We start from the raw sequence: 21,487 nt of genomic DNA on the forward strand, positions 1-21,487 counted from the left end.
CACTGAAATATAATATCACTTGAACCTTTATTTAAGTGACAGAAATGCAAAGAAAAGACTTTGAGTAGTTAATTGCACTTGGAAATGTACAAAATGTCAGGATTTAACAGCTGCAACACACATGGCATGTTTACTGATGCATTACTTCAGCCTTCCTTTTAATAAAACCTTTTAATCACTTTGGTACTGAGGATATTATGTTGGAGTTTTGCAGCTGAAAATTTTGTCTTGCTCGCTGTAACGCCTCAACTTACCTCAGCAGTTCTGGTCACTGTTGTGTGATTCTCCTTTTTATGAAGTGCTGTACTTTTTCAACAGGAGATGGATTTGGACTGGCAGCAGGTCAAACGCTCACTCTCTGTCTGTGAAGTTGTGTCTTTGTAGCCATGAAGACATTGTCCTGCTGAAATGTGCATGATACTTCACCTGCTACCAATTAACTTGCTTAGTGCTACAATCACACAAGCAGGGGTGTTGAACTCCAGGCCTCGAGGGCCGGCGTCCTGCAAGTGTTATATAATACCCTGGGTCAACACACCTGGCCTCTGGAGAACTTCAGGGCATGTCGAGGACGTAATTTAGACTTTAAATGAGCTGTGTTGGATCAAGGACACATCTAAAACCTGCAGGACACCGGCCCTTGAGGCCTGCAGTTCGACATCTGTGCACTAGGGAAAACCACAGAACGACCCAAGGTAGCATGACAAGTATGCAGTCTTGTTGCCCTTGAAATGATTGCTTTGAAGACTGGAATCAGGATTGCAACCACTTGCAGTTAGTTGCAGTCTTCACAGGGATTGTAGTGCAAAAATGGTCAAAGAAAAAGTCGGGGTCAGTCTGCTATCAGGTGTGATTGAATGAGGTCAGGTTCAGATACAGTGCATGCAAACTGTTTGTGATAATATGGAGATTAACTGTTCGCAGAAATTCACATTAACTATTCACATTCAGAGTCCAGGCAGAATCGTATTGGAAACAGAAATTACTCCACAAATACGGATGTTGTTGCCTCAGGACAGTGACTTAACTGCAAAATTATGTGGTGCTCAGCAAATTTCCTTTTACAACCAGTTGAGTCGAGTCCGTTGTTGCAGACAGACTCTGATTGTTGCTCAAAGTTGGACCATGATTATTTTCTAAATGGAAACTTATGGAATTGGCTCATAACAGCCGAGTAACCAGTTTGTTAAGTGAACATTTTGTCGGTCAGAAAAAATGTAAAACAAAAATTCAATGCAATAAATGGGCAACCAACAGTGTTTCCTAATTGGAGGAAACATCCATCATAAGTCTGTCCGAGCTTGTTGAATGTTTTTGAAGCCATCAAATTCTAAATTTGTATAATTTAAAAACTACAGTTACAATTATTTTTTTTAAATACTTTATGTACTTCTGTCAGTTAAAGGTTCAGTATAGATTTTTGTTTGTGTTGCACTTTGGAACACTTTGCACTTTGCTCTAAATGAGCTCTGAATAACTCCACCACCACGAGTTTACTCGTTTACCATACAGACAGTGCTTTCAGCAGTAATTGGTTAAGCCTGGCACTCCGGTCGCTGGTTTCTCTCGCTCTGTGTCATTATGTGCTCACAATGGGACTGCATGCAGCTTTTTCCCCTGAAGGCATCTTGCAGTGAAACAGCTAAACAAGTGACCTCTTGTAAACACGAGATTATGATGGTAGAGCTGAGAATTGTTTGTGGTCATGAGAGGGGCATGGGAAAACTTGATCTAACTATATCTCCTTGTACACTGATGACACACATGATGTTGGTGAGTGGATTATTAGAAGCACAATAGCTTTTCTTTATGGGGATTCCTGAGAGATTGAAACACAAACAAGGAGCCCAAAGAGATAAACTGGTTTCTATTTTGCTAAATATTCTCCATTGTAGCTAATAGTTTTTATCATTGCAAATTAATACAGGTTCAAACTATATATATCCCATAATTCCGGTGTTTGATCCCTCTGTTTGGCAATATTTAAAATTCATTTCAATTGATTAATTCCTGGCACAGACGCAGCTTTTAAGTCTCCTCAAAGGTTCAATTGGGTTGAGGTCAGAGCTTTAAGAAAGCCATTCTAGCAACTGTTAACGTTTTTTTTATCAGTTTCAAAACCAGTTTGATGTATATTTAGGATCATTTTCCTGTTATAACTGTGTCTAAGTTTCAACTGTTCATTTGGGTTGTTGAAGAATTTGTACGTAGTCCTTCTTCTTTATTATTCCATCCACTTTGTTGACTGTACCAGCACCACTAGCAGCAAAACAGCCCCAGAGCATGATGCTACCACCTCCATGCTTGACAGTTGGTACAGTGTTCTTAGGTTTCAAAGCCTTGCCTTTACTTCTCTAAACAGACCTCGTTACTATGGCCAAATTACTGAATCTTTGTGTCATCTGACCATAAAACTTTTCTCCAGAAAGCATTTGGCTTGTCCAAGTGCGCAGCTGCAAATTTCAGTCAAGCTTCAAGGTGTTGATTTTGTAGCAGGGGCTTCTTTCTTGGTCCACATCCTCTTAGTATGGAGGCGATGTAAAACCTGCTTCACTGTCGCAGTGATGCTGGTGTTTCGGCAGTTTCCACTTTATGGCAGGCTTGATCCTTGGTGGTTCATGAGTTGCGCCTGAACATCCCAACCTATTTCATTTGAAGGCGACAGTTTTGTTCTTCACACAGACTGCGAAGTTGCGACACATCCAGATAACTTGTGTTTAAACTGATCACCTTTGAATCTGCAGTTTAGAAATGGGTCTAATAGCTCCAACCTGTTAAAATCTACAGTTCTCAGATCTTCACTGAGTTCCTTGGACTTAGTATTGGTCAGTCCAAGGAGTGCTGTCAAACAAATCATCGCAAGCCCAAAATTACAATGACTACCATGCCTAGGATGACTGTATGTAAACTTCTGACTATCTTGAGCATCTCAAAAGCAGAGTCCCTCAAACAGGTTTTATCAGAAGAAGGCGCCCACCCACCTGAGACTGTATTAGGGACATATTCTCTCATAGCTGTTGTAAAAATTCTGTAGTAGAAAAAGTTTAGGACTGCCTGACACTTGAAAAGGGTAACTCGCAGATAAGCTGCCCTCATGGCTAGAAACCTTTGGCCATGTTCTATATAAGCATCTACAACTTTAACAATAAATATATCAGCTTTAAAGATCTTTGAGATAAAGCTTGAACTGAAAACACATCTGAATCCATATTTGTTAAAAAAAGAAAAAGTGTTGCACCCCTACATGTGTGCACGTTTGATGTAAGTGTAAAGTTTTTAAAGAGTGTCTAATGTCTGTGTGTCTGCTGTTTAAGTCTCCAGGCTGCCTTCTGTGTTTCATAAGTGAAAAATGCTCAGTCAGCGACGTGCACATAGCTGGCTTAGTATCCACATACGAAGCCCACGCATTTAATTACTTTGACAGCTGATTGTGTTTTCAGACAAAGACTGATGGTGTGCAGGCACATCAGCTGTGCTGGCATTCCTCACCTGATTTAAACTTCTTGGAAAATGGCGTTCTCTCTCTTGGATAACTCAAACAATTTATTCTCACAATGAGCTTCAAAAAAAAAAAAAAATTTTTGTAGCTGCTCTCATCATATCCTGTCGGATTGACTTTAAGGGCTCCGTCTCTTTCTCCCCGTAGGAGTCCTTTACCTCCTCGAGCATGACGAGGAGTACGTCTTCACATTGCCCTGTGCCTACGCCCGCTCCATCCTCACTGTGCCCTGGGTGGAGCTGGGGGGCAAAGTCTCCATCAACTGTGTCAAGAGCGGCTACTCGGCCACAGTGACCTTCCACACAAAGCCTTTCTACGGAGGGAAGGTACATCGGTGAGTATTCCCCCCCCCCTCTGCGATATACATGTGATTCAGTTTAAGAAAGGACAGCTGGTTCTTGTTCACTTCAGAGAAGGCAGAGGAAATTAAATAATTCATCTGTGAGATTATCAGACTCTTACATATGACAGATGTCACCAACAGTAGTAGTTCATGCATGCAGTGGATTTCACAGCTTGTGCTTCTGTCTTAACGGTTCAGTATTTGTGAGTTATTTTATAAAATGAAACATTTTAGCTGATTTAAGCAGAGAAAATACAGGAAATGTTTGCCAATAATTTGGTTTGGTCATAAAGAACATTAACTATCTGTCGCACCAGAACTCTTCTTCACCATTAAGAGAAAACAATGTTTCCACACACTGAGTAGATGCTTGCATAAAGTTGATGTATTGAGCACATTTATGGTGCCAATGTGGCATCATCAGTGTGAACCAGGAAGTTTCATATAAGAACAATGCAGGTGTGGCAGGTGGATGCTCTCCCTGAACCTGTTGTATGCAGTTTGAATGCTTCTGCTCAGTACCAAGAGAGTTAAGAGTCTGTGGCTGGGATGTCTGTGGTGAGAGAGGACCCTCTATGTCTTCCTCCTGCACTGTTCTCTTTACAGGCTCTGGATGGCACTTCAGTTCACCCTGTTGGTCAACAGATGATAGTGATTGCTTGAGGAAGAGCGTACGGATCCAAGCATTGCTTGTTAACTTTTTCAAGAAAATCATTTATTACTTGAACCAAATAATGTGGAGAGCTTTGCTCTATTTGTCTTCCTGATTAAGCCAAACAAATTAGTCACAACTTCCTGAAAAATGATTGGAGTAATGTGATTTAGCGACTAAGTAAAGACAGGCGACCATTTAAATTTTGTGACCATTTTCTGACAGCGGTGGTGGAGAGTGCGACCCCACACTGGTCCAAAATCTTCCACAGGCATTTAATAGACTTGAGATCCAGTAATGTAAATGCCGTAGCGTGTTACTTACATCGTTTTCATAATCAAACAACTCAGTGACCCCTTAGGCTCCTGTGGATGGACTGAGAGATCACGTTTCATTCCGAGCCACCTTGAGCTCAAGCTCACCGTGTTTCCTTTAATTTAGTCAACAGATGGATGTCACAGTGTAAGCACAGTATGGTGCAGAGTAGGTAGTAGGTGACGATCCATGGAATCTAGATGTTGGCAGTGTTGGGGATGAAGCAGGTGGAGAATTGGATAAGGCTCTGAGCAACCAAATGAGGTGGAGATTGGGAGTCTGAAAGTCAAACTAGAAGAGCAGCACTGGGATTCAAAGCACAGGGAACAGAGGAGCAGAGTAATGATGACAGATGTGGCTTTGACAGCCCAGAGAAGACAAACAGCCCAAACACCCATTAATTGATTTTAAGTGCATGCATATATCTTAAATATCTGCTTGCTAAAGCCTGCTTTTAACAACAACAACGGTCTCTGTCTTGCTGCCATAGGGTGACAGCAGAGGTCAAGCACAACCCGACGAACACCATCGTGTGCAAAGCACAGGGAGAGTGGAATGGCACGCTGGAGTTCACGTACAGCAGCGGGGAAACCAAAGTGATCGACACGACCAAACTTCCCGTCACCAAGAAGAAGCTGCGGCCGGTGGAGAAACAGGCGAGGACAGAATCCAGGTGAAAGGCAGCAGAGTTCAGTCAGCGTTTCACACTCATTTGCCCTCCGACACGGTTTTAAATGTGTTTTGGCTTATAGGCGGTTGTGGCAAAACGTGACAAAGTCGCTGAAGGAAGGGAACATCGACGAGGCCACGGAGCACAAACACAGACTGGAGGAGTGTCAGAGAGGGGAGGAGAGGCAGAGAGCAGCTGATAACAAACCCTGGATGCCCAAATACTTCACTAAAGAGGTACTGCAAGAGCAATAAGATTCAGTCTGAACTCTATTTTGTAAACATTCCTATTTCAAAGTATATCACACTGCACGGCATAATACTATATTTAATAAATAGTGCGCTTCATTTACTGTGAAATCTGAGTGAAAATCTTTGCAATCTATGCATCGCTCTGACAAGCAAAAGAATTTTGAGCCTTGCTGACTGTTTCAGAAGTAAGCTTTATTTTTAACTCGAGGTAACGCCTCTCCCCTTTTCCTCATTAGTGGCACACACAGCGCTTGTAACTGTGTGATTATACTGTGTGCTGTTTTTGTGGTGATACATTTTTTGATCACAAACTAAATGTTAGGTTTAGTTCTTGCTTCTGCAGTGGCAACCGACTAAAAGAAAACTTTCTGCAAAATCGTGCTGCTTTAATCACCTTTGCTTCCACTATATTGCTGTCTGCTTTACAGAAATGGACTGGTTCTTATGTAAAGCACGTTATACACTATGACTCAGGCACACAAGCAGTTTTTTTCTACGTGTAAGTGTTTTCTATCTAACATTCATGCACATTCACATATAAACACATCAGAAGCAACTCTGGGTTCAGTATCTTGCACAAGAATACTTTAGCATTCATACTCTACCTCCTGAGCCACAACCACCTGTAGAGAGAACTACTAGTACAAGTATATGTCAAAAAAAAATCATCTTTTCTTTTTGCTTTTTACTTCCAAAAGATACATTTTGTTCCATATGAAGTGAAACATCCTTTTATATATAATTGACTAATTATTTCTTACAGCATATGAAAAACTGAATCATTATCTCAGATTATGAGAATTTTCTAGTTTGAATACATTGCAGTTCAAACTGTACAAATACCGTGCGTCTCTCAGAGATGAGGATCCAAGTTTTCAGATGAAAGTCAATTTTGCTTTTAATTGGAAATCAAAGTCATGGAGTCTGGAGGAAGAGAGGAAGGCACCGAATCCAAGCTCCAGAGTGAAGTTTCTGCAGTTGTCATGTGATCTGCTGGTGTTGGTGGTGGTTGGTTCGCTCTGTTTTTACCAAGTCCAGAATCAACACAGAGATTTTAGAGCACTTTGTGCTTCCATCGTCAGCTGACTAGCTTTATCAAGAAGACTACAGATGCTAACAGAGCAACATGGACTTCAGCTTTGCGCACTGCGGGGGTGTTACTGATCTCTTCAACTCACACTGATGCAGTAATTTGCGGTAAAGGAGCCCATGAGCCAAGTAATGGTGTATAAATTTCTTCTTTGGCTCTTGGAGGAGGCGGACGCACTTTTTCTCCTCTCCCTAATCTTCCCTGCTTATGTCCTAGTCTAGTCTCGTGTTTTTTTTGTATTTTCCCTGGAACATTCTCTCACAGTCTGTTCTCTAAAACCTAAAAGAGGAATTATGGATTGGATCAACTGGTCCCTAAATGCAATTGACACCACTTTCTCAACGAGAAGTTTGGGCTTGGGTGAGCGTGAGTGCTGAAGATATCTACCTATTCGGAACCATGGTAACAGGGTTCTGGCTGATCAGAGCTGGCTTGGCCCTGACTTATCGAAGAATTAAGAAAGCGGAACCGGCTGTTCAAACCCCCACAAAGCTGTCCGCTGGGATTGGAATGATGGGAGAGGCGTGAGTTTCTCAAAATGGGCTCATTGAGTCAGCACGGATAAGATCTTGGAGAGGCTACGGCTGCTGTGAATACTCAGAATAAGATCTCTGACTGCAGACTGGATACATCTCGGAAGGGCTAGCCCGGAATAACATCTCTGGGCGCAAAATTGGATGACATCTCGGGGAGGCACACTGCCGTGAGTTCTCTGAAATCGGCTCCTTGAGCACAAGAAATGACAACATCACAGAACGCAAGTATGGCGAAGCTCGCGGGTCTCCAACAGGAGATTGAGAGACCAGTGTTGGACTATAGAACTGCTTTGAAATTCATATGAGCTGTTCACACTAAAGTAAAAAATACCATCACTTATGCGGATACCCCTTTGGCGCCAGCTGCAAGGCCGGAGCTGCACAAAACTCCCTGATAACGACTGTGTTTAGTCTGTTCCTTCCCATTCCCTACAAGGCCACCCTGGGTTGGCTGGAAGACTGTTTACTTCGTCTGGCAGGGCGAAGGACACTGTCTCAGCTGAACTATGGATACGCACACACATACATATACTGATACTGATAAGCACTCACCGACGCATCACCCTCCCTACCCCGGATCCAACGCCACCTCCAACACTTACCTCCCCTCTGATGTGGACATCGGGTCAGTTGGAGGCGCAGTCGAAAGATTGCAGCGGTCCCAGATCAGATGTACACACTGGAACTCTTTCCCATGTTGCTGTGTTTATTGTGCTATGGTGTGTTGATATCTGTGCATTCCTGTATTATCCTCATGTGTTACACATTTCGATGTTTTTTTCCTCGCTACCTAGCCTGACCTGTCTCCCAAATGTGATGTTTGTGTATTGTATATACGGTCGGCAAGGTCTGTCATCTCGGTTGTGGGCAAAAGACCTGCAACTGACAAATAAACGCTATCTCATCTCTCATACTTTTCAAAAGTTGGACTTTACTGCTTTCTGAATCCTATTTTGATTGATTTTAGGAAATGTTATAATCTAAGACGTTGGATTTCTGATTTTCATGTGCTTATCAAGCATAAAAAGCTTTTCTACAATATTGCAAGTTTTTAAAGATGCAATGGGTGGGATTTAAATGGGCCTTACTTTGTAAATTTTGGTAATTTGATCCAGATTTGAGCTTTTTTATTTTCTTAAAGACTTTTTCTCCCTCATCTGTGCAGGGGGATGGTTGGAGCTATAATAACCCGCTGTGGAAGTCAACCTGACATCAAAAACGCTCCTTTCTAACGGACTATAACAACTCCAGTTCCCCGTGCTGAGGAGGATGGGGGAGGGGGTCAAACGAGGGGAGCGGCGTCCCCCGTGGACCTTCAGACCCCACCGAGTGACACTACGGCGACACAAACAGGAAACAAGCAAGGTGCCAAAGGGATCTCCACAGTTTGGGACTCCTGGGGAGAGCAGTACATTTTATATACAGTTGGTAGTATTCAAAGTAGAATATTTCTATTTTTCACCTGTCAAGGCCTTTTTTTGCACACACACACACAGTTTATGACGCCTGCCACTAGTGTCCCACTTTGTATTTTTCTTTTTAATGATCAGCGCGTTTTTCTCAGAAATCATCAGTGTTTGTTCCAGGTTTCATGCCATGTTAGAGTGGATCACATCTCCTGTAACACATAATACTGTAGTTCCCAGATTAGTTTGTTTATAAAGCACTTTTAACATAGAAGTAAATCTACTATTTTGTATCGATGGCTTTTACCAATCAGGTTGGGTCTCTCAGAGCTTTAGAAGAATTAAGGAAACCTAAGCAGATTTACAACTATTTAAAATCAAATGTACTACATTAGATTATTTAGTATATATTAAAATAGAATATATTACAGCAAGTTACTAGAAACTGAAGGTCCTGATTGTTTGTGTCTGCACTATGAATGTATCTTGGCACATTTTAATTGTACAGTATGCTTTCCCATCTTGTACTGATGGCTACTACACATGCTTACGACAGTATGTTGCTCTATCACCTCTGCCTAACAGATGAGCTCCATTACTACCTCTCGTTTCGCCATCACACGCTTTTTCTTCCAGAAGAAAACACCGGTTTGTATTGTAGCCAAGAGCTCCTCTAATCGGTGTTGTATCTGCGCCCCTCAGACGACACGTCCATAATTAGGGAGCCCCTGTACACCCCGTCTGTGCCTCCTGAAGTTAATACTTCTTAGTTTCAGCTGTGGTGATGATTATGGATGAGGCAGCTTGCAGGAACATACAGCCATGTTATCACATTTTGGGGGTAGCGGTGGTGGGGGAAAGAGGCTGCCTCTGTGAAGATGAAGGTCTGCCAGAATAACAATCACTGGGAAACTGCAGGAAGAGGTTCATACCACTGTGTACTCGCGTTTTTATGTCTACATTTGACGAGATATGTGACGATTATTCAGACTGATCGGCTTTTCTACAATAAAGTAAAAAGGTTTTAAATGAAAACTTTGTTTATTTTTTGTCATAAAAGAAAGAAAATCGCAGAACCCCGCCTTAGGTTTTTAACGTATGACAGTATTAGTATGCAGATGAGCTTACCCACTCCATGATGATGCTCTGCATTATATATGTGTAAAAAACAAACCTGTCAGACATTTAGGCCAATGTTGGAGCTTGTTTTACACAAACACTGACTTTGGCCTTACATGAATCCAACAAGCAATTATTAAACATGTTTTCTTTAATGAAATCTGGTAACATCTGGGCTCGGGCAAAACTCGTGCATGCAGCATGTTAGCTGTCACAGGTGGCCAACCTCTGTTTTTTCCCCTAGCCATGCTAATACAACTTCAGTTCAATTTTATTTATATAGCAGTCACAGCTGCATCACAGGGCTTTATACTGCAAGGTAAAAGCAATGCAGCAGGGGTGTCAAACATGAGGCTCGGGGTTCAGTATTGCCCTGACAAAGATTACAATCTGGCCAAAATATGAAGGAGGGCATACATTTTTAGACTTTTAACAGTATTCTTTTTTAATTAATTTGATAGTTTTTTTCTGATTAACACCTCCCTCACAGCCAGTCATACTATATTTATTACTTAACTACTTAGTAAAGAATAAAATGACAGAAAAGTTAATCTTTTTCATTGTCAACTATAGACATTTTGATTTATCTAAATTTATCATGTAGAAAAACTAATGTGCTATTGAAATGGCACTTCATTATCTTGTACCAAGATGTCCCAGGGATTATACGTGTAGTTAAACGTCTTTACACTGACACAAAGTGGAGTCTCACTTATCCAGCTAACTTAAGATCAAAGTGTGTCCCTCGTGGTAAAATGAGTTTGACATCACTGCCCTACAGTAATACAGAGAAAACTCCAACAATCATACGAGCCCCTATGAGCAAGCATCCACATATGTACCACTGACTAGATCCCCATCAGCTGATTAGACACAATTAGTATGTTAACACTAATCAGACATTTCATTAGGTACACCGTGCCAGCACCAGGTTTGGACCCCTCTTTTTCCCCCCCTTCAGAGCTGGAGGTGAAGGTGGTGGATACATATTTACATGATAGCATCACAGTTGCTGCAGCTTTTTCGGCTGCTCGTCCAGCACATCTCGATTTTGCACAGCACACTGTAAGCATAGGCTGTATATAAAAGATGGACACAGCCACCATATCACCCTGTGACTCAGCATCAGCATTCACAACATGCTTCATGTTACATATAGTTTCTTTTGTTGACATGAAAGAATGCCAAAATCTCGGCTAATGCTAGCAAGCTTAGCAAATGGCATTTGTAAACTCTCCCAATACAAAGAAACATACTGGCTAATTAGTGAAAATTCTATAATTTCACTCACTCAAACTCAACCTAAAATCTCTTGCGTGGGCTGTACCACACAGCATGCTATACTATTTGTTATACAATTCAATTTAAACACTCCAAACAACATGGAGAGGTACATTTAGTGATTCAGATTAGCGTTTCAGAGCATGTGTCAAAGCAGCCAGCAACAAAAACACACCTCGCCTACTGTAGACTCAAAGAAGTGTCCATAGAGGCACAAACAGCTTTTGTACCAGGCTGTAAACATGGTGAACGACCAGTAAAGGAAACACAACCATTATCACACACGTGTCGGCTTCCAATTTTCAGCCCCAGGTGCTCCCACTTCTGTGGTCAGCTATTGCAGTGTATGCAATGTCTTCAAAAAGCCTTTTCACAGAAGGGGAGAGGAAAAAACCTCATGTGTTCCCAAAACAATTTTTATTTTCACACCTGTGTTTTTCCTGCTGTAACATGCAGTGAAAAGGCCTGTGGCATATTAGCATCATCCTCAACAGTAATTTCACCTACAAGTCTTACGCTTCAGCTGGTGAAAACTAAAATAATTTGAAATTTAAAGCTGAGCCTGGAGTGAAGTAGTGCCAAACCTTTTGATTTATATGGAGATGTCCTTTCTTCTGGCACCACCATGAGGCCAATTCACCGCCCGACTCATATCGTTGTAGCGATGCCAAGATTCGCAGCGCTAGTGTGGCTGCAGACTTTACATCTAAGCACTGCGGCAACGCTTCTCATTACTGTCAGGAGTTAAAGTGCCACCTGCTTCATCATTCTTAGGATTTGTTGCCAGACACCGTTGCTCAAAGGGGACTCACCAAGCATTTCCTTATTTTCTGTCACATGCATACTGTCGCAAATAACCGTTTCAGCAACATGTGCAAGCAAACCCTGTAAGCCCAAAAGCTCAGACTTCAGACGGCTCTAAAGGCTCAGTTTAAGTCTTTTTTTTCTACTCTTGGATCTTAATGATGTCAAAGGGAACTGATATCCCCAATATGGTGATCTCAGGCACAGAAGCTCCACCCACCTGAGGTTCAAACCTTTTGTTTGCAAGGGGAAACCAATCAGAAGACTTAAATAAATGGTGAGCTAGGGTCATTTCAGACCCAAAAGCTGCACTAAGGCCCAGAGTGAGATTATTTTCAGCACAAAAGTAAACTGGAGAAATCACGAGTTGAGATCACATTAAATAATGAGTAGCTTTTCTTCAGCCACCTATCCGCCACCAAATAAAGAGATTTCACCCCCTCCACAATCAGAGTGTTCTTTATGCGTACTGCTGCACACTCAGAAGCAAAAGTCTTCACCCAAAGTGTAATGCTGCCATCAAGTGGTTCATTTTGCATTCAACTATGTTTAAAGTCACATTTACAGATGGTCCATGCAAGGCTTTCAAAGTGAGAAGACCAGCGACGACACACACACACACACACACACCAGTGTTTTCTTTAAAGTATATATTCAAAGATGGCTGAACAGAACAACAATGTAAAAATGTAAACTCTGAAGATGAGCAGACACATGTGGGAAGAGACTGCATTAGAACAACAACAACAAAAAAAAAGAAAGAAAGATGGTGTTGGGGACAGATGCCACCAAGATTCTAAGACATGAGGAAATTCAGAGGAACCATTCTGCTGTTCCTAATTAAAGAAACAAACAAAACAAATGAGCACAAAAGAGGAGCACACTGTACATCACATTAAGGCTTAGTCTGAACTCTGTCCTCTGTGTAACAGAACAATGAAGTGGCATGTCGAAGGTCTGAAGCCTCAAACGGTGACAGTTTGAGAGATCAAAGCATTTAGATACAAAAAAACAAAAAACAAAAACAAAAAAACCCACCCGATATGAACAAAAGTCACTTTTTGTAAGATGTGACAAAACAAGTATATCTGCATGATGTGTTAGTCTTTTCATGTGTCACTTTTTTGATCAAGAAAAATAAAAGTTACAGAAGCGTGCACACATTAGTTTTTAGACACAGAGTCTAAGAACCCAAACACACAGAACAGTGCAATGCCCATAGAATAAGACATAGGCTACCACTCAGAGCTGTGTCCCAGCTGCATACTGCATACTCCAACTAACACTACTAGGATAGAAATATTTAATATTATAAGTCTTTTTTAAAGATAAATATCAGGGTTTTTTTCTGAAATATAATCAATATCAGTATCAGGAACCAACTCACCAGTTCTAAACGTGATGCGGGGTGCAGAATAAAAAAAAACAACTGTATTACAAGTGGATTATTCCAAAGTAATTCCTAACTCTTTGTTATCAATTACAGACCTAATCTCAGCACCTGGAAAATTAAAACACCTTTTTCTGGACAATTAACGGAAAATTTAACCGATAGACTAAAAGGCAACCACAGGCTAACCTATTTTATATTCAAATGCATGCAGCCCTTTTTAATACTGCATTGAACAAAATAATGAATGGATCAATGAACAGCTGTAAACTTTACTGCTTTAAAAATATCTCAGTAAAGTAAAATGTCACTGTTATAGCTTTTAAAAACGTAAGGAGCTTCCTAATCTCTTTAGAGACAGAAAAAACCTGATTATTTTGTGGACTTCTCAATCCATTAAGTTTTCCTACTTTTCAGCCTCATGTACAAATACAATGCCAGATGCTCATATTAAGCACTCTGTCTCATCTTGGCTTTGTATGATGTCACTGAGAGCAGATGCCACCAAAGTGGTCATCTCAGGCAACAACCTTCAGCCAATCAGAATAAAGTTGGCTTAAAATCAGAGAGGCCACTAGAGTTTGTTTCAGACAAAGGAAAATCTCTCTGAAGAGATTTCAAAGAATAAGGATTATTTTGAACTGAATCATGCAAAGCTACTCTGGCAGAGTAGAAGAATAAAACTCCTAAAAGACCTTAGTTTTCAGGTTTTCCCAAGGGTAGTTTTTCCAAGTGACCACCCTCACTAAGTTCTGACGCACAATCATTTTGTTTTATAAGCAGCCCTGGCCTTTCACTTCAGAGCTTCAAGGGTTACTCTCAGTATGCTTTCAATGAGTAAAAAGTTAAAGACATCACAACTGGCTCTGAGGACCGTTTTCAGGAAAAAACATTAACTGGGAAATTGATTATTTCAACCGCCTGCTGTACAAACAGCTGTTAGTGCAGCAGTAGTATACAGTAGAGAACAGGGACACAGCTTCAGAGTACCACAGAGACATTTGTTAGTCTGTTATTCTCACTGATCCATCTTAAGTTACAGGCAGAGATGGAAGTCCATTATAGTTTCTCATTCAGTTCATCTTTTCTAGATTCAGTGCCTGTATACCATGTAGCCCCCACTCCCCCCCCCCCCCTTCACAGTTCACCAGTCCATTTCCAGATATTATGAAAATTTCCAGTTTTCAACGCCTCAGTCTGGTTGAAGCAGCGAAGCCGCCATTCTGACACACGATGAGCTTAAACAAAAGTAGACAGCCACAAACTCAAACATAAAAATTAAAAGGAAAGATAAAAATCAGGCGATGGACGACCAGCGATGAGGCACTAGGCTTTGCTCACTTGAACTAGAGAGCTCCCCCTGCAGGAAGGGAGGCCTAATTTATTAATCACTACTTTGTACACACAGTTGCTTGTTTCTGTCTTTAAAACCCTAGCAGCAGAAATGTACAATCTATGCATTTAGAGGGGGGGGAAAGGGGGTGTGTAAAAATTCACATTCAAATTCATTCTGTCAGCAAAAATCTCAAGCCCCTCTGTACAAGAATTATTGCATTCACTGTTCTAAATGCTGTCAAACAAAAATCAAACAATCGCACAAAAACTGGGAAGAAAAAAAAAAAAACTAAACAAAAAAACCCCAGAAACTGCATATTTAAAAAGTCACCACAACAATCCAATATATTATCATCCTTTTAGACAGTTTCTCTTTATATCGCATATTTACATATTAGGCCAATTTCTCTCCCCAGAGAATCTGTGGGGAAAACAGGGGTCAGGAAGCCAGGCAGAAGACAGAAAAGAGATGATGACAAAAAGGTTAATATTACAGAAGGGCTGTGCGTAGACGGTGACGTTCCTCCATACCGCATACTGTCCTACTGTACACGAGTCAGGAACAAAGTCCTCGGCTTTCACTGCTTCGCCTCCTCGCTCCCAGTAATGAGTTCACATGTGCCACGGAGCAAGGTCGATGGGTCTTTGGTGCAAATGTTCCTAGTCTTCTCTTGTTTCGCCTTCACCCGATCCCTGTACTGATAAGCAGTTAATTAACATCACAAAAATTAAATCAACGCTGGACCCAGTAAAGCAGCCCTATGCCTCACCACACATTCAAGTACAAAGTAATTTTAAAAAAAAAAGAATTGAAAAGAAAAAAAAAACAGTAGAAGAAAAAGCAAGACAAATGTCCTCAGGATAAAAAACCAAAAAAAAACCGGACGACAATTCTGGAGCTAACCAGATATGACACTTCCTCGACACACGAGGGCGCTCTAGAGACAAGCGCTCGAGACCAACTGCCAGATAAAACAGCACCTGTGTTCTTCATCATTGGTGTTTAGAGGTTTCTTCACGTTTGTTCTCCTACAGTTCACGATTCGTCGCCGTTATTTTTTTTGGAGTTTCTTGCCCTTCTTCATGGCAAGTTTGTTCTTGATGTGCCCTCGCTTCCTCTTGGCGGTCTGATTAGAGAAATGAGGTCGAAATAAAAAGAAAACATTCTGTAAATATTAGAATTGGTAGGATTTAAATTACTTTTTTAAGCAACTTTTTGTACATTTAAAGAATTAATAAATAAAAAGACTGAATGAACACATGCTCTATGTCGTTACCTTTTTGGAAGTGTACTTCTGCTTGGGCACGACACTACGGAGCTTGTGGTCGAGCGGCTCTCTGTTTTCCAGGTCCTTCACCTTGTAGATCCTGACCAGCCAGTGCTCTGAAGTGAACGCCTCCTCCAGGTACTTGAACTTGATGTCCTTGTTGCCGATCTCGACGTTACGTGTCCGGTCAAAGCCAGGCGGCGTCCTAAAATCCAGCTGAGAGACGAACAGGTTTATTTATCTGATTTTCTGGCAGCTATCAGTGACAGGAACGGTATGAAACTGTGAAGTGCAATTGTTTGTCTTCTTATAGAGGAAGGTGGGAAGAGGTACACGGGAGAGGCAACAAGACAACCCCAAATTCCTTCTCGACTGATTTTTCTGTCGTTCTTGTCACTCTACTAGTTACACAATTAGACCACAGCAGATTCGCCAAGTGTGGAGGAGATACCAGGAGACAGGCCAACACATGAGGAGAGCTGCCCATAAAAGGGCATCGACCAATGAAGCAGAACATGTATCTGCTCCTTCATGTGCGGAGGAACAGAAGCACTGCCAGAACCCTACAAATCGACCTCTAGTGGGCCACTGATGTGCATATTTCTGATGAAGCTGTGATATACATGCACTAGGGTGGCATGAAGGCCTGATGTCCCTTAGTGGGTCCTGTAATCACAGACAGTGCAGCTCAACTGGCATTCAGAGAATACCACAACTGGCAGGTCCACCACTGATGACCTAGTCTCTCCGCAGATAATTGTTGCAGGCAACAATGTCAAGTGCCAACTGAGCTGCATGGTGCCGGTCAGTCAGAAGCACGCACATGAACAGCCCACTAGAGAGGATTGTGTAGGGATCTTGTAGCATTCCTCTAGTTCCTTCTTGCACAGAGGTGCAGATCTAGGTCCTGCTTAGGTGAAGGCTTTTTTCAGCCCTGCTCACCTCTCCTCATCTCCACCGCACTCTTCAGACTGTGCAGGGAGACACAGTGAGCCTTCTTGTGACAGCCCATGTGAACACGACATCGTAAAGGAATATGACTACCTGTGCAACCAGGCACCACCTCCTACTATCAGAGGTGACAAGAAAAGAAAACGTAGTCAGGTGGGACAATGAGAGAGCAGGAGTTGTGCCCACCACCTGCAAAACCATTTCGTTTCCTGAGGGGGTCGTCTTGTTGTTGCCTCTTCAGTTCACCTGTTGTCATTTTCATCTGGACCGAAGCTGCTTAGAAAGCAGAAACCAGCTGAGAGGACAAACTGAAATCCTTCAAGTTGAACTGAATTTATGTCACGGAAATATAAATGACGTCAAACCAAACACAAGATAACAAAGACACGATAGAAGCTGCCATCCCAGCTCCTAAAGAGCCGAACACCAATAAAAAAAATAATACATTAGCCAAACATATTGCTGGTTATAATAGTTTTTGATTTTTAATGGGTTTTTTTTTAAATTATTTTATTTGTTTTCATTCCAGTTTACAGACTGGGATTATTCATTTTAGTTTCATTTTATTTTTCGAGGCACGTTTACCTTTAATTTTTATTAATTTTGAGAAAATAAATTATTAACGTTTTTAGGATTTTATTATTCGTTTATTATTCATTTTTCAGGGGCAAAATGTATGAAATTCAGATTAGACATCACAATATAAACAAACCTTTGAAGGCTGCTGACTCAACAGTGCAGACCCAACTGTCTTAAACAGCTGCACCAAAGGCTCCTCAGGCTACTGGCATTAATAAGTGTGATGTTTCTTTATCATTTTTTGTACACGATCACTTCCTCCTCATATTTTGTCCTGCATTTAACTGTGTTTGAACACTTTAATAACCTGTGGGATGTGCACTGTGTTGGCAGAAGACTTTGTGTTACTGCAGTACAGATGTGCCAGAGTATACCTTTTTACTTTCTCCCGGCTTATTCTTGCTATAATGTAAATCAGCATGGCATTTCTTCAGTGATCTGGTGGGATGAGTAGTGATCACTGATCACTCAGGATTGAAGCTGTAACAAGGTGTACAAACTGAGCACGTGTAATAGAAATACACCTTAAGAGATTTAAAGCTTACTTTGGATCAAAGCCAGCAAAACTGTTAAGGCATATAAGCGGATTTTTATTTCCTGGTGATTTCAAGTTACCGTTAAGGCTACACTATACAATTACATAGATGCTTTAAAACAACTACCCAGAGGCGGTGCCAAGATAGATGCAGTGGCAAGGCTTGCTTCCAGAGAGAGACTTTGGTTGAATTATCTACAAGCTGCTTAATTACTAAAACCCACTCCTCCCCATCGCTGCTATTCTGTTACTTCTAGACAGAAGCAGGCTGGCAGTGTCCACGTTTTAACTGAATAGCCACGAATAGCATCAGTGTTCTCATCTTACTCTTTCTGAGAGTGAATTTCCCAAAATGTCAAATAGTTTTCTAAAATAAAAGTGAAACGGAAGGCAGGAGCCTCTCCTCCCACTACTAAAGCATCACCTTTGCACAAAGCAGCTCTAGAGATTCAAACTAAATTAGGTCTGAACAGAAAAAGATGAGAGCAAACATTTTAAACTCGATTATGAAAGATAAACAGTGAGTTTGATTACACTTTACATGAGCAGAATAAAACCTCTCGTCCCCGTAATTCTGCCCTAAAAAGGCCCTTGATTGTTCATCCTCCTTACTCTGCAACTGTTACTGTGTACCTCGAAAATATGTCAACTCTATTCTCAAAGTATAAGCCTCCATCTAGGTTCCCGCCATTGTTTTTCCTTCATCTCCAATTTTCTCACTTTGTGTTCGAACCTGTAATCTTTCTCAGGCTGCTCCACAGGACAAAGACTTTAAAATAATAGAATATCAGCAGCAACAAGATCTTAGCCTCTTAATGTGCTTTTATTAGTGCGGTTTAACCTGTCATTTTAATATAAAAGGAAATAAATGAGTTTGTTTGGGGGCTTCAAAGTGACCAGTCCATGTGTTTTCTTATTATGAGCTCTGTTCTCTATTATGCATTCTCAGCATTACAGTTTAATATTGGTTCATGACTATAAAGTGCATTCTCGACAATCATGAATGGCTGCCTCCGCTCTGCTCATCCCCTTCTTCCTCGTGTCCTCCAAGCCTCAGTTTACACTTGTCACATCTTGTTTTCATAACTGGAATCTGCTTAGAATCCCTCCTTCTAACATTTTTCTGTCTCTGGGATCTCTCCATCCTGTCCTCCTCCTACTCCTTCTGTGCCTCGGTTTCTCCATGCCATTAACCCAGAAACAGCGCTTTAACAGCTTTGGCTGATTGTCCGCAGATGGCGGAAGCGTCGATTGTACGGTAGGAATGTGAGCACCTGGCATGAAGGATCCCTCTCATCTCTCCTCTGCTACCTGCCAGAAGTAGCCGTGGCGCATTTCAAAGCTTCTGCCAATCCTTCATATTTCCTCTCGCAGCCTCTCGTTCCCCTCCGACAACCCCTCTACAAACTTCAGGAGTTCCCTAAGGCGCCTCCTTAAAGACCCGTTCCACCCGTCTGTCAGGCTTTTACTGTAAGCGAGACGTTTTTACACGCTTGGCAGAGGTAGCTGCTCGTTACTGCCTGATAAAGCTTCATGTTGCATTAAATACAACACGTTTTTCCTTGATTGTGGCAGCTGCTCATCATTTCATCCATTTGTAAGTGTGAAGTGGATCATAACTCCAGAAAGATTCAGTGGAGGGTTTCTCTTCAGTCCTGAAAAGTCCTCACATACACAAAACTAATTCTAAGAAACAAGCAAAGTTTCTGATGAAGTAATCAGAACTTCTCTTACCTGCATTTCACCAAAGCGATAGTAAGACATCTTGTACATGAGGCAGTTGAGCAGAGTTGGTGAACCCGCCTTATCCACTCTGAACTCTCCCTGAGGAGTGAAGTAGTCGCTCTCCTAAAGAAGACACAGAGGGCCCAGAAAAATCACCAGATGGCAAAAGTACGTAGCATCAGGAGTAGAAAGTTCACACTAGATGGATGCAGTGGTGAGAGGACGCATTTGAATGACAGCAAAGGAGAAAAAACTGCTCTTAAATAGCTCAAGTAATCAATTAGTCATCATTTTAAAAACTACTCATCTCAGTGCACGATTCAAAGCTCTAACACACAAGCTCTATAACTGCGGAATTAATATATTTTTGTCAGCATTAGTCTAAATTTTCTACCAAACTAGCCACAGTCACACAAAATCAATGCCTAACCACAAGTATGTGTGCGCAGCTTATACACTACTTTGTGTATTTTGTCATTAAAGAGGAACCAGGTAATATTCAGCATGTTTGTTCCTTGAAGCCATTCATACAATTAGCACAGCCTTATTGAATTAAATGGAGTAGGAAGAATATAAGAAATGCCTCTAAACTGGAAAATTCCAACCTTCATCTAAGTTAAATTGCTGCTTAATTGTTTCAGTGGGTAGATTGTTCTGGTATAGTGGTCTGCACGTTTGCTTCACATAGTTGCTGGTTTAATTCCAGCTGAAGACCCAAATCGCCCTTTGGGGTTGTGTCAAGAAAACAGTTGCTGCCTGCTGTGGTGACCCTACTATGATCACACAGAGCTCTAAAGTAGCTTCTGCTTCTGTTACGTTACTTGGCTTTCAGTGGGACGGGCTCGCTGTATTCCCCGATTGGACCCTGGAGGTCGTGTTAGCAGCTGTCAAAGAGAGTCCTCTTTTTGATTGCTTTGGTATCTAGCAGATTGCCGTGGTCACCCACAGTTTGAATTGAAGGCACCAACTGGTCTGCAAACACTCGCAGAGCAGTAGTGAAACTAGAAATGGTTTGTGCTCAAAATAAAAATTACACTCGATACACGCTGGTTGCAGCAGAAAGGTGACCAAACCAACCGCACGGTGGTTTACAATGTAGAACCCTCCTTGTGACCAATTTCACATAGTGCCTGCCAACAACCATTCACAAACTGACCGTGCAATACACAATTATTTTGTTTCTCCCCGTGGTCGTCGACCGCCGGCCTGTGCGACTGAAGCCTGAAAACTGCCGCCTCCACAGTCCCGCTATCTAATTTTCTGCTGATTTGCAATGCAGCAGTATTGATGACACACAGTAGCGTCACTGTCCTTGAAACTCGTGTTTACTCGTCTTTCTTTGTAAAAATTCAGTGTGAATACAAACTGGATCTGAGTTACAAGGGTAACAAAATGCAATTCTCTCTTTGGTTAAAAACTAAATTAGCCAAACAACCGTGAAAGTCGGGAAGCAACAACAGCAAAGTACAGAATGCTAAAAAATGAAATCCTGACCATACAAGTTCACAGGAAAAATGCTTTAATATAACAGCACGACTATGGCTCAGGAACAGACAGAGTGTGGTGTCCACCAATCAAAAGGCCTGTGAACAAATTTGTTGTATTCATTAAAGTAGATCTATTATCAGTTTCCTTATTTTCTATTATAAATTAATTTTTCCATCATACTATCTGCAATAAATTTGTATATTTACAGATCATTCCTGACAGCCAGGGGTTAGGGTATTAAACATCTTTC

The 21,487-nt window shown here is 41.4% G+C and overlaps 2 protein-coding genes across 2 annotated transcripts in view; one reads left to right on the forward strand and one right to left on the reverse strand.

The window, feature by feature from the left end:
• The window catches only part of osbpl10a (oxysterol binding protein-like 10a), a 98,922-nt gene extending 89,125 nt beyond the window's left edge, over window positions 1-9,797 (forward strand). The window contains exons 10-13 of the mRNA XM_006788040.3: window positions 3,647-3,833; window positions 5,300-5,482; window positions 5,562-5,715; window positions 8,522-9,797. Coding sequence (XP_006788103.2) covers window positions 3,647-3,833; window positions 5,300-5,482; window positions 5,562-5,715; window positions 8,522-8,566 — 569 coding nt within the window. The 3' untranslated portion in view covers window positions 8,567-9,797. The remainder of the gene's footprint in view (window positions 1-3,646; window positions 3,834-5,299; window positions 5,483-5,561; window positions 5,716-8,521) is intronic.
• A 2,367-nt stretch (window positions 9,798-12,164) lies between these two features.
• The window catches only part of stt3b (STT3 oligosaccharyltransferase complex catalytic subunit B), a 100,284-nt gene continuing 90,961 nt past the window's right edge, over window positions 12,165-21,487 (reverse strand). Inside the window, exons 14-16 of the mRNA XM_087834906.1 lie at window positions 19,759-19,872; window positions 15,969-16,175; window positions 12,165-15,818 (exon numbers count right to left, since the gene is read on the reverse strand). Of these exons, the coding sequence (XP_087691032.1) occupies window positions 15,744-15,818; window positions 15,969-16,175; window positions 19,759-19,872 (396 nt within the window). The 3' untranslated portion in view covers window positions 12,165-15,743. The remainder of the gene's footprint in view (window positions 15,819-15,968; window positions 16,176-19,758; window positions 19,873-21,487) is intronic.

This window comes from Neolamprologus brichardi, chromosome 22 (genome assembly GCF_056152115.1).
Source record: "Neolamprologus brichardi isolate AB-2024 chromosome 22, ASM5615211v1, whole genome shotgun sequence".
Taxonomy (NCBI): domain Eukaryota; kingdom Metazoa; phylum Chordata; class Actinopteri; order Cichliformes; family Cichlidae; genus Neolamprologus; species Neolamprologus brichardi.